Source organism: Physeter macrocephalus, chromosome 18, assembly GCF_002837175.3.
Source record: "Physeter macrocephalus isolate SW-GA chromosome 18, ASM283717v5, whole genome shotgun sequence".
NCBI classification, from domain to species: domain Eukaryota; kingdom Metazoa; phylum Chordata; class Mammalia; order Artiodactyla; family Physeteridae; genus Physeter; species Physeter macrocephalus.
This window is the reverse complement of record NC_041231.1, coordinates 79,351,478-79,366,493: the sequence shown is the minus strand read 5'-3', so window position 1 is coordinate 79,366,493 and position 15,016 is coordinate 79,351,478. Positions and strand designations below refer to the sequence as shown.

Here is a 15,016-nt window from a genome sequence, read left to right as displayed (position 1 = left end):
GGCCCGTGAGCCATGGCCGCTGAGCCTGCGCGTCCGGAGCCTGTGCTCCGCAACGGGAGAGGCCACAACAGTGAGAGGCCCGCGTACCGCAAAAAAAAAAAGCATAATGTTTCTAAAATAGTTCAATTTGTACTCTTAAATATAGCTTAGGAACTATTTCTTGTTTACATGACTTATTTGCGTCATAGAGGAAATTTTCATTGAGGGCCTCTTATGTATAATAATGTTTAAAGAACCTTCATTTTCACATATAAGTATAATTTTTCAGTACAATTTATTCACAAGGTCTGTTGTATTTTCAGGGTCAAAGTCCCAACACTGTCACATGACACATTCAAGCCCCTCCGTGAGCCAGTTCCTCGGTTCTTCCTGCTCGGTCCATTCCATTTCTCATCACCTCACCTTCTACAGGGAGTAGACAACTTGCAGGCCCCTAGGCATTCCAGGGCCCCCTCTAAGTCTGTGCCTTGGTTACCCTCTGACTGGAGGGACTTCTTCCCTGGAACGGCCCCACCTACCCTGCCAAATGGTCCACTGTCCTTACTGCCGCAGTGCCTCTCCTCCAGGGACTGGAGAGGAAGGATGCCAGGCACCTTTTCCCCAGGGGCCTGAGTTCAGAGAAGCCCTCCCGTCATGGCAAGCTAAAGTTAGAGAAGGGCTGAAAACAGAGTTCTAAGAAAATAGGATTTGTTTGGGTAAAGGAGAACCTTTATCCAAACGCTGTTTTATAATTCACAAATGCAAAATTAGCAAGCATTTTTCTAGTGCTGCCAGGTAACCGCTGAATATCGGGAAGTCACCGCTTATTCTACCAAACACAAAATGTCAGTTTAGTGAGCTCATCGAATTTACTTCTACGAAGGGTGCTAAGGACTGAGAGGATTGGCTGTTTTATGCAAGCGGGAATGTTAATGTCTCATTTTACACGTCGGTACTCGTTGCCACCTTTCACGTTAGATACGGAATTCGCGGCCTCCATGAAAAGCTTTCTTCACGGGGCTTTGGAGATAATCATTCTCTTTTCATTATCCTACCCCTTTGGCTACTTCTTCTCAGGCTCCTTTGCTCATCTTCCTCACATTTCTAACCTCCAAATTTTGGACTGCCCCAGGGCTCTCTCCTCAGATTTCTTATTTTTTTCTATTTAATTTGCTCCCTAAGTGACTTCATCCTATCCCTTGGCTTTAAATAATTGTCTGAAGAGCGATGACTCTGTATTTATATCTCTTGTACCTCCAACCCTGACTGAATCCCCACCCAAACACCAGACTCATCCCCAACCTCCACTCAACATCTCCACTGGATGTCTCCAAGGCACTGGTCTATAGCAGGCTGCACTGAACAGGTCCAAAAGTGAGCTCCGCAACGTGCTCCTCCTTCAGCCTTCCCCCTTGCTATATCCTTGCATTTCCTCAGGCCAAAAACTTGGAGTCGTCCTTGACTCTTTTTTTTTTTTTTTTAACATCTTTATTGGAGTATAATTGCTTTACAGTGGTATGTTAGTTTCTGCTTTACAACATAGTGAATCAGTTATACATATACATAGTCTGCTTCCCACTAGCTATCCACCCTACGTTTGGTAGTGTATATATATGTCCATGCCACTCTCTCACTTCGTCACAGCTTACCCTTGACTCTTTATGTTTTCCACATCTGTCATGCAAACCATCAGCCATCCTACAAAGTATATACAGATGCTAACCATGACTATTCCATCATCCTGGTCCAAGTCACCACTTTCCATTGCCTGGAAGATTATAATGGCTTCCTAATCAATCTTCTAGCATCACATTATATTTTATTCTCAATGTAGCAGCCAAATGATCCTTTTAAAACTTAAGTCAAATTTGTTTAAAACTGTCTAATGGCTTGTCTCACAGAACAAAATGAAGTCTTTAATGTGCCCATAAAGTTAAGGTGATAGTCAGTCATTCTGTAGAGAATCTGAAGAATAAACATTTGGATATATCTCAAGGAAATTGGACATGGTGTGCCCGTCACGGACTGCTTTGAAAAGCTCAAGTCCCGAGGACAACCATCATAGCCAGAAGTGGACATCCTAATTTGTTAGAAGTTTGACAGAAACTTTGTTGTGAGAGATTCTGAACCTGCAAATTAGCAAAATTGCTTTTTATTGGAATCGCTGCTAACTTTGATCTGAATCAAGAAAGATTGGGATGTTCTATTTCATAGACATTGACACTCAGTTGGAATGAATTATCTTTAGCATTTCCAAGTAGGTAGGATTAAATTTACATCACAAATATTCGTGAAGAATTGATCTGGTATCCAAGTAGGTCCTATCAACACCTGGAGTGGTCCAGATTTCATTTGAAATAAAATATAGGCAAGATGTTTCAAGAATACCAGTGGGAAACAAATCTAGTTATCTGATATGAATAGCAGATCATTCATGTTCATTCATTCACTCATGCAATCAACAAACATGGAGGATTCAGTGATAAATAAGGCATGGTTCCTGCTTTTGTGAAGATGGTAGTCTATAAGGGGAGACAGACATGAAAACAATTAACTGTAATAGAGTGGGCTGGTAGGATACGGGTGTCAGCTGAGGGATGTTAAAAGTGCCACAGAAACAGAAAAAGATGGAACGGTAAGGAAATTGAATCTGCCTTATGGAGGCATCACCTTCCATCATCTATTCATCTATTCAGTCAACATTATTAGGCACCAGCAGAGCCCTCTGCACTGTGTTAAGGGCCAACAATATAACCCCAGGAGAGGGATGGCCAATAAGCAATCACAGTTCAGTGCAATAGATACAAAGGCTGAAATGTGCACTGGGAGCCATGGAATGGAGAGGAAGGACACCTCAGCCCAGAAGCAAGAGACCAGGGAATGCCTCCAGTGGAAACTGAGCCTCAGGCAGGGGAAGGGCTTGCAAAAGAGAACATCAAGAGCATGGGTTTCAAGGAGGAGCTACGGGGGAGAGGAGTCTGGAGAAATAGGGAGGGAGCAGATCTTCAAGGGCTGGCCGTGTTCCCTGTGGCATTTGGAAGGAAATGAGAAGCATTGACAGGTGGTATGTGTGTGTATGTATGCATGTGCGTAAAATGAGGAAACAGTGATAGATTTCTGTTTTAGAGAGTTTACTCTAGTGGGAGAGTGAAGGATAGAGTGGAGAGAAGTGACACTGGCAACAAAGCAACCAATCTGGAAACCCAGGTGATTCAGGAATCCAGGACATAAATAGATGATGAAGACCTACACTGGGGAGCAGTGGAGGGGCTGGAGATAGAGGATAAGGAGAGGGACTGGGGAAACATTTGGAAGATAAGACACCTCGGTGCCTAACTGGACAGGAAGGGGAATGGAGAGGATTGGGTCTGTGATGATGAACAGTTTTCTGATGTTGGACTAATCGTACTTATTAGGGGCCATTCCCCCTAAAATGGTTTGCCTTCCCTAAGGAGAGCTCAAAGCAACCCACTGGGATGGCAGGAGATGTAGCAGAATTCCATTTACACTTTTCTCGGTTTTTAAATTTCTATGTATATGTGTCTACAAAGTCGACAATAAACTAATATGGTTGTATGCTATACAATCTATAAATAAATGATTATCAATATATTGTAGAGTATGCTCAAACATTTTATTATGAGAGGTGTATGATCAAAAAACTTGGAGACTGAGTGCAGGATTACAAAAGGAAAAAATTTGGTAGTTATGGGGAATTTTAGGTGCCTACAGAACATTTAGGCAGTAATTTCCAGTGGGCAGTAAGGGTCTGGATCAGACAGGACTGTCCAATGGAGCTTTCTGTGATCATAGAAAAGTTCTAAATACGTACTGTTCAATATGGTGGCCGGTAACCACTTATGGCCATTGAGCACTTAAAATGTGGTTAGTGCAACTGAGGAACTGAAATTTTTTATTTTGATAAATTTAAATTTATTTAAATAACAGCCACATGTAGCTACCAGTTACCATATTAGAAAGGACAGATCTAAAACTTAGGAGAGAGACCTGGGATCTCATTCATTAAGTGCTTCCACCGGCTAAGCATTTTACATACATTTTAAAGCAATGTAATCATTCCAACTACCCTTCTTTACTCTATCCTTTTAATAGTAAAAGTTTATACTGCAAAGAAGAGCACATTTGCTCTGAAGTATGTGTAATTTATAGATATTCTTTATTGGTAGATATTTATGCATCTTTTACAACCAAGCACCAATTTTATTTTATTTTCCTTTCAGGTGGCTGGCTCTGTTGGAGATTCAAATATTTATTATTTTAATATTGTATTATTATGACTGTAGTCTTCTAGACCCATTGCCAAGACAGGTAAGTGTTTTCAGAATTTTGAATAGCATGACTTTCAAATTTGATATAAACTCTAACTCTTTGGTTTTCATTACTGGGGATGAGCTGACTGATTTGCTCACTTAGACTCATCTTAACAGATGATCTCTGCAGACTGAGAAGATATTCCCTTAATTCCAGGTCAATTCTACGTGCCCCCTTATCACAAGACCAGGACCTAATAGTAGCATTTCCACCACTTAGTGTTAGGAGCTCCTCAATGAATTTACCAATTTTAACCCTTTTCCCAGGGTAAAGTAGACATGGCCTTGATGTTGGGCTTGTTTCCCTAGAAAGGCATGTCTCTGGGTCCAAAAGTGAACCATGAGTTTTGGAGGCAAGTCAGAGCCCTTAGTCCATTTGGAAAGCAATGGCACAAAGGAAATTAACCCACAGTAGAAACAGTGAACATAAATGAAAAGGCCATGACCTTTTCTGACCTCTGACCATTGGATATCTCAATCATTTAACTCCTCTGTGTTGCTATAGTTCTGTTCTCTTAGACCAATGGCCCTCAAACTGGTGCAAGCAGCAAAATTACCTGGGATGGGGGGCTTGTTAGAACATGGAATCCTGGACCCTAGCCCTAGAGTTCTTGATGAGTATATCTGGGGAGGGGCTTGAGAATTTCTGTTTCTGACAAGTTCTGGGTGTTGCTCATGCCTCACTTTAAGGACCACTGTCCTAGGAGACAAGGGAAAGTTCCATTTAATTCCAGATGTTTGGAAGTCCCTTTGAAAACTCTGGATAAAAAGGTGTTATTTAAACTGAGGGTGAAGCTGAGAAATTAAGCATTGCAACCTCAGGGCTCTTCACATAGCATTTTGTGCTATGATTTACTCTTGATATAATAAGGGCTAATATATGGAGGGATAAATAAAACTCTTGGGTGACATTTCAGTAGAAATTCTGTCAGTGTATAAATGACACAGAAAATATTGTATTACTCACAAATATGCACATTTCAGCACTTTGCCTTGATTTCTTTTGCACTTCTATTTTAAGTGCAAGCAACAGTGATAAAGAGCTCTCAAAATCTGACGATGAAAGGGAAATCAAAACACCCCTCACAAAGGTTTTCCGCTGAGTACAGTTTTGTTGGCAGAATTAAGATTGGGGCCAGGATTTACAGGCACCAAATACTAGTTTCTGATCCTCGGAGTTAGATGTCACAATTTTGCCCACGACTGACTCAGCATCTAACTATTTTCCCACCAGCAAGAAGACACAGGAATGCCTTTTCACATTAGAAGGATGTCATTTGTCAAAACCATGTGACACCTAACTCTGGAGATCAGTCATTTTGACCAGATCCTTAGGTAGGATTTTTCCCAGCACTTTCTTCCTAGCTAGGAATTCTATTAGTTGTATTTATTATACTTTTTTTAATTTTAATTTTTTTTTTATTTTTTGAAGATATTCACCACGTATTTCTTCTTTAGGTCTTTTTTTTTAAAATTAATTTATTGCCGGACTTCCCTGGTGGCGCAGTGGCTGAGAGTCCGCCTGCCGGTGAAGGGGACACGGGTTCGTGCCCAGGTCCGGGAAGATCCCACGTGCCGCGGAGCGGCTGGGCCCGTGAGCCATGGCCGCCGAGCCTGCGCGTCCGGAGCCTGTGCTCTGCAACAAGGGAGGCCGCGATAGTGAGAGGCCCGCGCACCGCGATGAAGAGTGGCCCCCGCTTGCTGCAACTAGAGAAAGCCCTCGCACAGAAACGAAGACCCAACGCTGCCAAAAATAAATATAAAAATAAATAAATTAATTTTATTTATTTATTTATTTTTTCGGTATGCGGGCCTCTCATTGCTGCGGCCTCTCCCGTTGCGGAGCGCAGGCTCCGGACGCGTAGGCTCAGCGGCCATGGCTCACGGGCCCAGCCGCTCCGCGGCATGTGGGATCCTCCCGGACCAGGGCTCAAACCCGTGTCCTCTGCATTGGCAGGCAGATTCTCAACCACTGAGTCACCAGGGAAGCCCATATACTTTTAAAAAAAAAAAAATACGTCCTATTTCTGTTTTGACCCTACTAAGAACATTTTTCAAAGAAATGTTACCTCAGTTTGTAAGAAATACAAGTCTGAGAGAATTCTCATCTCAAAGGGCATTTCATTTCACAGTTTCTATTTTAGAAAGATCAATTAAAATTATTTAATTATTGGACTTATGTTACCAAGTTGTGAAAGGAGGTGATCAAAAAATACAGGAAATGACCTTCCAATTACCAAGCTCTTGTAGGAGGGGGATGGGTTTCCAGGGCATGTTCCAGACACTCTGTTGTCAAGTGCAGGGAAATCACAGGACTTGGAAACCAGCTCCCCCAAAGGAATATACTTGCCACAAGAGCAAAAATCAAAGGCTAGCATCCCAGTGATTTTACTTTTGTAACAGTGTTTTATTTTACCTCAAACAGTGTGAAGAAAGTAATTTAATCTTAGTTCTCTCCCAGTAAGAACCAAACAATAAGGAAACATTACAAAACTTTTCAGGATCCGTGATGGGTCAGCCATGTCCAGTTGCTGGCAATGGGGGCTACTATTCCATTCTGAGCATTCATAAGAAGACCCACTTCAATTCTCTCCCAAAAGCAAGCACATTTTTTGCCAACACAGTGGGGTTTTATTTGGTTGATTGGTTTTGCTCTGCTTTACCTTTGGGGGCAGGGGCATGGATTCTTAGAAAATCTCACAAAACCTATGGAATCCCCTTTCTAGAAAAGTACACACCTCTTCATACACACAAAATTGTGACTGCAATTTCAGAGAGTCCGTGGAAGTTCTGCAACTCATTCTGTCAACTGTCCTAAGAATCCCCTTGGGGAGGAGCCCTTTCTTTCAAACTGATGACAAAAAAACCAGATGATCTAAATTGGATCGCCCTCCTCCTTCCTCACTCTTTCCCCAACCCTCAGGGCTGACAGAACAGGTTCCTTTTCTTATTCAAGCTCCTAAGCTTCAACAACCTCTTTGTATTGGATTGGCCAAATAGATTGTTCGGGTTTTTCCGTAACATCTTACGGAAAAACCCGAGTAAACTTTTTGGTCAACCCTATATTCTTTGCAATGAACAGACCTCCCCTCACCCCCCTACACATTCACCCCTTGTTCATAACTAAGACATAACATAACGTATCAGAACATCTGGAACCACAGAAGATCCTTATGGAAAATTGTGATCTTAGGTCCCCTGTAATAGTGGTTTGCACCACCAACACCATGTTGTCTTATGAACATCTGTAACATGTGGCATAGAGGTCTCACCCAGCGATTATACATGAAGTGTCACAGATTGGGGGCCAGGAATGTAGAAAGAGCTTTTATTAAAGGGTATCCTCTTTATCCAGATATAAAGTGAAAGGCGGGTGGCAGGCCCATAGCACTGGGGTATGTGAAACTGTGACGAGGCTGTTATTAGAGTAAGGGAATTGCCCCCTTTGCTGTCCCTTGAACGGAAGGCTAAAATTGATGCTTGCCATGGAGAACTCATCAAGCAAAACCTTCCAGTCTTCCAAACCTAAACTCTGTACGTTTCAGGAACAATCACATTGAATAAACCTTAGGTCCAAACTGTTGGCTTATGTCCTTTAACTTCTATATTTTCTGCATTTCTGCTTTTAGAGCTCTCTCCATTTGGTGGGTGTCCAGCAGCCGGAAGGACAATGCCGAATTCAATTTAAACAAAGAAAATGACGTCTGCTGGGCCTAAGGAGGGCCAGGGCCTTCTGGAGGAGTGACTGCTCCCCATCCTCTAGCCTGGCAGCACCTAGACCTGAGTTTAACTAAAACGTATCACTTAATTTTGTTTAAGGATTTAGTTCAGGACAGTGTCCAGATGGCATGTGTGTTTGGTATCTCAAGAGTAGACCAAGAATCTGGCATCACTCTATACCTATTGATATAGAGACCCCAATACAGGTTTATAGAAACTGTTTCCATGACAAAAAGAGGCATTTCTTAAGAAGTTGGAATTTGGTTTCATGCATTACTGTATCAAAACTTTAAATAGAAATAATGTCACTTGAAGGAAAATTTTACTATATTAAATTTACTGTGAAGACAACATACTTAAACTTCTATTTTGCAAAAGGCTAAAAGTCTTAGACTCTAAACAGTATTAAATAATGATTTCTGGAAAATTGCTATTTTTCTTAGTATGATTCTTAACTGGCAATTGAAATTCTTAAACCGCTATTAATATAATTCTTTATTAAACATGTCTAACACTAAACGTATGAATAATATGATAGCTTTCTAACACCTGTGAAGGCAGGGATCATGTCTGACACTCATTTCTACACTCAGCTATGCCTAGGACAGCACCTTCTCTATAGGACGTATTCAATACATGTATGTTGATTGGTGTACTGATTTGTATTTTAGTTAAGATAAAAAGCACTTCTTTGACTCAAGGTGTTTGTAATTGTAGTTTGAGATAATATTTTTCCTAATTTATAGAAACTCAAATTAAATGATGTGTCAAGGCAAATAACAACATTTCAATCTATTACTTAAGACTTTTGCCTGAAATACTTTCTATGAGATCCAGAAAAGAAATCCTATCATGTTCAGGGAAAATATATGATACTAATAACAGCATGATCGGTGATGTCATGATTTGTCCTCTAACAGTCAATGAAATGCCGCCTGCCTCCTTGATTTCACAATAAGTAAGTTTTGGAGTGCATGCTGTCCTCTGGATTATTTGCTCCCCTGTATGAGAATTATCTGGTGGGGCTGATAACGATTGCTTAGTCATCTATTTCCTACCAACGACCAGATGACTCCCTAGGAGAAAATTAAGTACTTTGGAATGCATTAACTCTTCGGGACTAATACAGTGATTTTGAAGCTTAGCTAGCAGTTTACAGCGTAGCTTAGCAGGCTCAGAGGTCTGGAGACTGAAGGGGCTAAAGAAAGCAGTTTAGAATCCACAGGAGATCTGAGAACGGCAGACCACTACCTGGCGGGTTTTTCTTCCCTGTTCCCAGGGAAGGCTTGTCCTCCCCCAAGCAGCTGAGGCCCACAGCCATACACTGTATTTGCAAATAATAGACACTTGAGCTGAATTTGCAGACCCTCAGGGCAGTGTTTATCTCCTTATTATTGCTTGGTAAGGATGAACCTTAGCTGACAAGTTCATGCACTTTAAAACAACAGTGCAGATGCAGGAGGTCTACTGACCTTTGAAATGATACATGGTGAGAGGAATATACTTGGAGGTCCCTATTTCTTTTTATTTCCCTAGCCTGGGATTCTATATTATGTATATTAATATAATGTATATTCATATATATATGTAAAAATACATACATTGCTATATATTTATATGCGCTAACTTGAGTTTTCCAGAAAGCAGAGTCTGAGACAGACTTGTGTGCAGTGCAGATAGTTTACTTGAGACGTGCTCCCAGGCAGCAGAAATAAGGGATCGGAAAGAATACACCATAATTGAGTTATGTTATTAAGGTAGATGTCCTAGCCCCTATTTCAGAGGACAAGCAATGAGGGGTGGGGGGACCACGTTCAAGTGTGGGCACGTGAGGGGTGGCTGGAGTGCTGGTTAGGTGATGAGCATAGAATTCTCAGTGTAGTTTTGATCATGTTTTAATACAAATGTGAGATCACCTATCTGCAGAACATCCTTGTGCAGGTAGCCATCGCGGCATGTGTAATAATTAATAGTAACCCTCTTTTTTCTCTTGTGCCCCAGCAGGCAGGGGCACAAATTATAACTTCCTTTTTACTTGGCAGCCTGAAACAAGGAAGAGTTCACGTATTTACTGACAGGATTGCAGAACTAAATGGTGGTGCCGTTGGAAACTTGTAATTAAAGCAGGAAATGGGGAAGGAGGGGCCATTAAAACTTAAATTAGGAAGTCACCTGCTGAAACTTAAGTGTAAGCATTTAGTTACAGTTTCGTACTCATTAAAAGGCATGTCCTTTCAAGATTTTAATGTGGAGAAAAAAGGAAGTGTCTTAGTCTATTCAGGCTACTGTAACAAAATACCATAGACTGGGTGGCTTATAAACCACAGAAATTTATTTCTCACAGGTCTGAAGGCGGGGAAGATCAAGACGAAGGTGCCAGTATGGTTGAGTTCTACTAAGACCCTCTTCCTGGTATAGTCGGTAATTTCTCTATGTCCTCACGCGGTGGACGGGGTGAGGGGTCTCTTATAAGAATAACCATCCCATTCATGAGGGCTCCACCCTCATGACCTAATCGACTCCAAAAGGCCCCACCTCCTAAACCATCAACTTTGGGAGGATTCAACATGTGAACTTGGGGAAGGCACAAACATTCAGACCATAGCAGGAAGTAATCCTCCACAGTCGCTTAACTTTCTAAGTAGAGTAGTAGAGGTCTAGCTGTATATTTTGCTCTGAAGGAGGACCCTGGACAGCACTTGGAAATGCAGATGAATCCTGCTCTTGGGGTCCCCCCATCTCTTGATGAAGCAGCCAGAAGCCTGGGATTGTCTCTGTGAGCGTCCACACAGGAGTGGACCATGACACCTGGCTTTCATTAGCATAGCATCTTTTGTTTTCAAAAAGTTTTTAGAATAAATGTCTCCATATTTCTCCATTAATGTTGGGTTTGGGTAATTAAAATGAACTTATTAGAGTTTTGTTGTTAGTTTTTTTGGTTTGTTTTTTGTTTGTTTGTTTTGTGTGTGTTTTTTTTTTGTTTTTGCGGTATGCGGGCCTCTCACTGTTGTGGCCTCTCCCGCTGCGGAGCACAGGCTCCGGACGCGCAGGCTCAGCGGCCATGGCTCACGGGCCCAGCCGCTCCGCGGCATGTGGGATCCTCCCGGACCGGGGCACGAACCCGCGTCCCCTGCATCGGCAGGCGGACTCTCAACCACTGCGCCACCAGGGAAGCCCTGTTGTTAGTTTTTAAATCTTATTTTTTGGTATTTTAGTTAATGGCTATGGGTGGTTACTGACAAGGGTACAACTTCTATAAACTATTTATTTTCCTGATAAGATGCCTATTACATTCTAGAAACAAATAATGTGAGCTTTTATCACTTGACCAATTACTGTGAGACAGGCACTTTGCTAAGCCCATTTCACTCACCCACTTTTATTCTCACAATAATCCAGTGTGTCAGGGTGGTTTCTATTATTATCATCCCTGTTTTACAAATGACAGAAATAGAGCTTGGAGAGACTGGGTGACATACTTCAGGTCACCCAGCTAGGAAGTGGCAGAGGCAGAATTTGAACCCAGGGAGCCTGGCCCCAAAGCACGTCCTCATAACACTAAATAGCGCTACATCCTTCTCAAAGAGAAAATTGTTACCCACAAGAGACAGCACCATTGACTTTGTCGTCATCATAATCCACACTCTGGGTTCTCTCTTAAGTCTTAGGGAAAAAGTGGCTAATTGGCTGTATAACCTACATTACAATTGGAAGAGGAAAAGGACTCCTGTTGTATGCCAGTTTCCTTCCTCCTCAGCTTCCTTCTCTGGAAGCCCCCAAATACCACCCCTCCTTGTGAGAATTATGCAATAGACCAGCCTAGGATGAGACCTAGCAGATGTGAGAGGGGGCCATTCACTCTTTGAAGAAAAATATCTGATAAAAATGCATCTTTTTAGTGAGGGCATATAAATGTAAATGTTGAACAAATGTTATAAATTGTAACGCTATATTCTAGCATGCACTGTCTATTCACAGCAATTAGCTTTTTTTTTTTTTGAGCAGTGTTTTACCTTGTTCCTTCACAAAAATAGCCCTGGTCATTAGAGACCCAGTAGGCCATAGAGTAAGGAATGTATATGGATTTTTCTCTTTTGGCAGAGACAGGAACTAGATGAAATCTGAACATTCTTAGTTCAAGCTTTGTCTACAGGTGACTTGGAATTTGCAGAAGAAATAACCTTTGGGGAAGGTTATTAACTCATGTAAGAGACGTTAAACAATTATTTTGAAAAGCACTTAAGGGGAGTGATGTTTACTTCAGATGCCTGTAAACTCTCCTTTGATTTTTATTGCTGTCGTTGCTGGAGGGGAACATGTTAGAATCATAATACAGAAGTAGAGAGATCAGCCTAACATCCTGACTTTGTTGCTTAAGAAGCTGAAATCCAAGCAGGAGAAATGTCATGTTATGTGCGCTTGTTCGATGTTCCATGACTAGCGAAGACAACCCTCTGGGTGAGATGGTTTAAATGAATGATTCTTTGAAGACAGAAAATATGGAACAAATGTGTAAATTTCCAACTTATTTTGGCAGCAAAACTTTTCTTCCTACAGCACATTAGTTTATAGATCTCCAGGACAAAAGCAGATTAAAGCTGATAAATCCAACTCAGCATTTAGTTGAGTATACTTCACTGTTTGCAGAATGCATTACACACCTCCGCAGAGCCCTAGGGGTCAAAGAAGCACATTTTGAAAAACACTGAACTAGATAAACCTTGAATGTTAGGTGCTTCCCCAAATTTCACAGTGCCTTGACAGTTTCACAGGGTCATGTGATCAATTTGGGCCAATGGGATAGAAGTAGAATGAGTGGCGATTCCAAGCTGAAGAAGGACATCAGGATATATATTGTCTTTACTTCCCTCTTCCCCTGATGTTGTGATGGAGGAGACATGCAGCAACAAGAAGGCAGAGCCTCCATCAGCCTAAGACCCTGAGTGTCAGTGAGGAGGAAAGAGCCCTTGCCATTGTCTGCACTGGCTGTACAGCGTGAGCAAGAGACACTGATGTTTGCTACCACAGCATAAATTAGCCATCCAATCTCAGAAATGGAATTCTCTAGTTCCTGTTCTTTTTTTTTTGCCTTTAGTCTTCTTTTGTCTAATCTCATGTCTTTCAGAGGAATACACAGTTCCAGCGTGCTGCATTCCAGCTCAAGAGTGGCAGTGGATTATACTAAACTGACTTCACAGATATGCTATGCAGTAACATTTTTTTATGGTCGTAACATTGCAGTCAAAATTATATTTTGGCTGTTGTCCTTTATTTTCTGAGCAATCAATTGGCTTATTAAATAGAAAAGGGTTCCCACACAAAATAATTTCTAAGTGAGTCACATAGGTTATTAACTCATGTAAGAGACGTTAAACAATAACAACCAGTATTTGTTGAGCACCTACTGTGTATGAGGTAATTATAGGGAATAGAGCGTAGAGGTTCAGTATAGAAAATTTGATATCCAATAACTTGCATTCAAAATCCAACTCCACTATTTCCTGATTGTGAGGCTTTTTGCAAGTTACTCCTCTCCCTAAGCCTTGGGACTCCAGTGAAGCAAATAAGGCCCACTCTTTAAGGTTGCTATGGCTTGAATTAGTACCCCAATACGAAGTCGAGCCATGGTAAGTACAAACCAAGTAACATAATATTATTGATTGGGTGACTTTAACCAACTCTATCATCAAGACCGAAATTTTCTTTCTGTTTTATAAAAAAAGTCTTATTAGATCACTAATAATTTCTTATGCAAAAGTATAAGAACAGGGGGCTTCCCTGGTGGCGCAGTGGTTGAGAGTCCGCCTGCCGATGCAGGGGACACGGGTTCGTGCCCCGGTCCGGGAAGATCCCACATGCCGCGGAGCGGCTGGGCCCATGAACCATGGCCGCTGAGCCTGCGCGTCCGGAGCCTGTGCTCCGCAAAGGGAGAGGCCACAGCAGTGAGAGGCCCGCGTACCACAAAAAAAAAAAAAAAAAAAAAAAAAAGTATAAGAACAGGAAAAATATTTAGTTCTATTAGAATATGTTGCTCGATTGAATGGTAATCAGGAATATTATTTTAAATTTCTCTCTCCCTTCATTTAATCACCTCAATATGAAATATTTGTCTAAAAGCAACCAGGGATTTATTCTTTCCCCTTCAATCTGTTAACCAGCCATTGTGTATTTAATTAATTTGATTCATGGATTGCATTAAATATTTTCCATCACATCTAATGTAATATTCCTTATCTGTTCATTAACACATAAGTCTAACCGTAGCGGGACTAACTAGTTTAACAGAGATTATTTTCTTCCACTTTTAAAAGTAAAGAAAATAGCAATTCAAAACTGGAAAAAATCCAGTTGATGTCCAGAGCTCTCTGAAGTAGGAGATAGGTAGGAAACTATTGTATAAAAGAAAGAATAATGGTTGTACTGTGGGAAGATACAAGTTCAAATTCTAGCTTTGTCCTTCAGTTTCATATAATAATGAGCAAATCAGTTCAGATCTTTGAGCTTCAGTTTCTTCACAAGTTAAACATCATACTGTACTCTTAATTCAGAAGACTATGTGTGGGACAGCTGGATTTTCACATGGAAAAGAATAAAGATGGACCCCTATCTCACACCATATACAAAAATAAGCTCAAAATGGAGCAAAGAACTAACTATAAGATCTATAAAATTCCTAGAAAACATAGGTATAAATCTTCATTACCTTGGAGTAGGCAACGTTTTCTTAGATATGACACTAGAGGCACATACAACAAGATACACTGGACATCATCAAAATTAAAAACATCTTTGCCTCAAAGGACACCATCAAGAAAGTGAAAAGTGTGCTATGTGTGCTGTGCTATGGTGTGAATATGTGTGTCCATCCCCCCCCACCCAAATTCATACGTTAAAAACCTAATGCCCAAGGTGATGATATTAGGAGGTGGGACTTTGGGGAGGTAATTAGCTTCACGAGGGCAGAGCCCTTGTGAATGAGATTAGTG

General features: G+C 41.2%; 1 protein-coding gene across 3 annotated transcripts in view; it reads left to right on the top strand.

Moving 5' to 3' along the window:
* CYP39A1 (cytochrome P450 family 39 subfamily A member 1) overlaps positions 1 to 8,573 on the top strand; it is a 73,190-nt gene extending 64,617 nt beyond the window's left edge. For all 3 annotated transcript variants that reach the window (XM_007117795.3, XM_007117794.3, XM_007117796.3), the window contains 2 exons: positions 4,221 to 4,308; positions 7,940 to 8,573. In XM_007117795.3, coding sequence (XP_007117857.1) covers positions 4,221 to 4,308; positions 7,940 to 8,011 — 160 coding nt within the window. In that variant the 3' untranslated portion in view covers positions 8,012 to 8,573. The remainder of the gene's footprint in view (positions 1 to 4,220; positions 4,309 to 7,939) is intronic.
* The last annotated feature ends 6,443 nt before the right edge of the window (positions 8,574 to 15,016 follow it).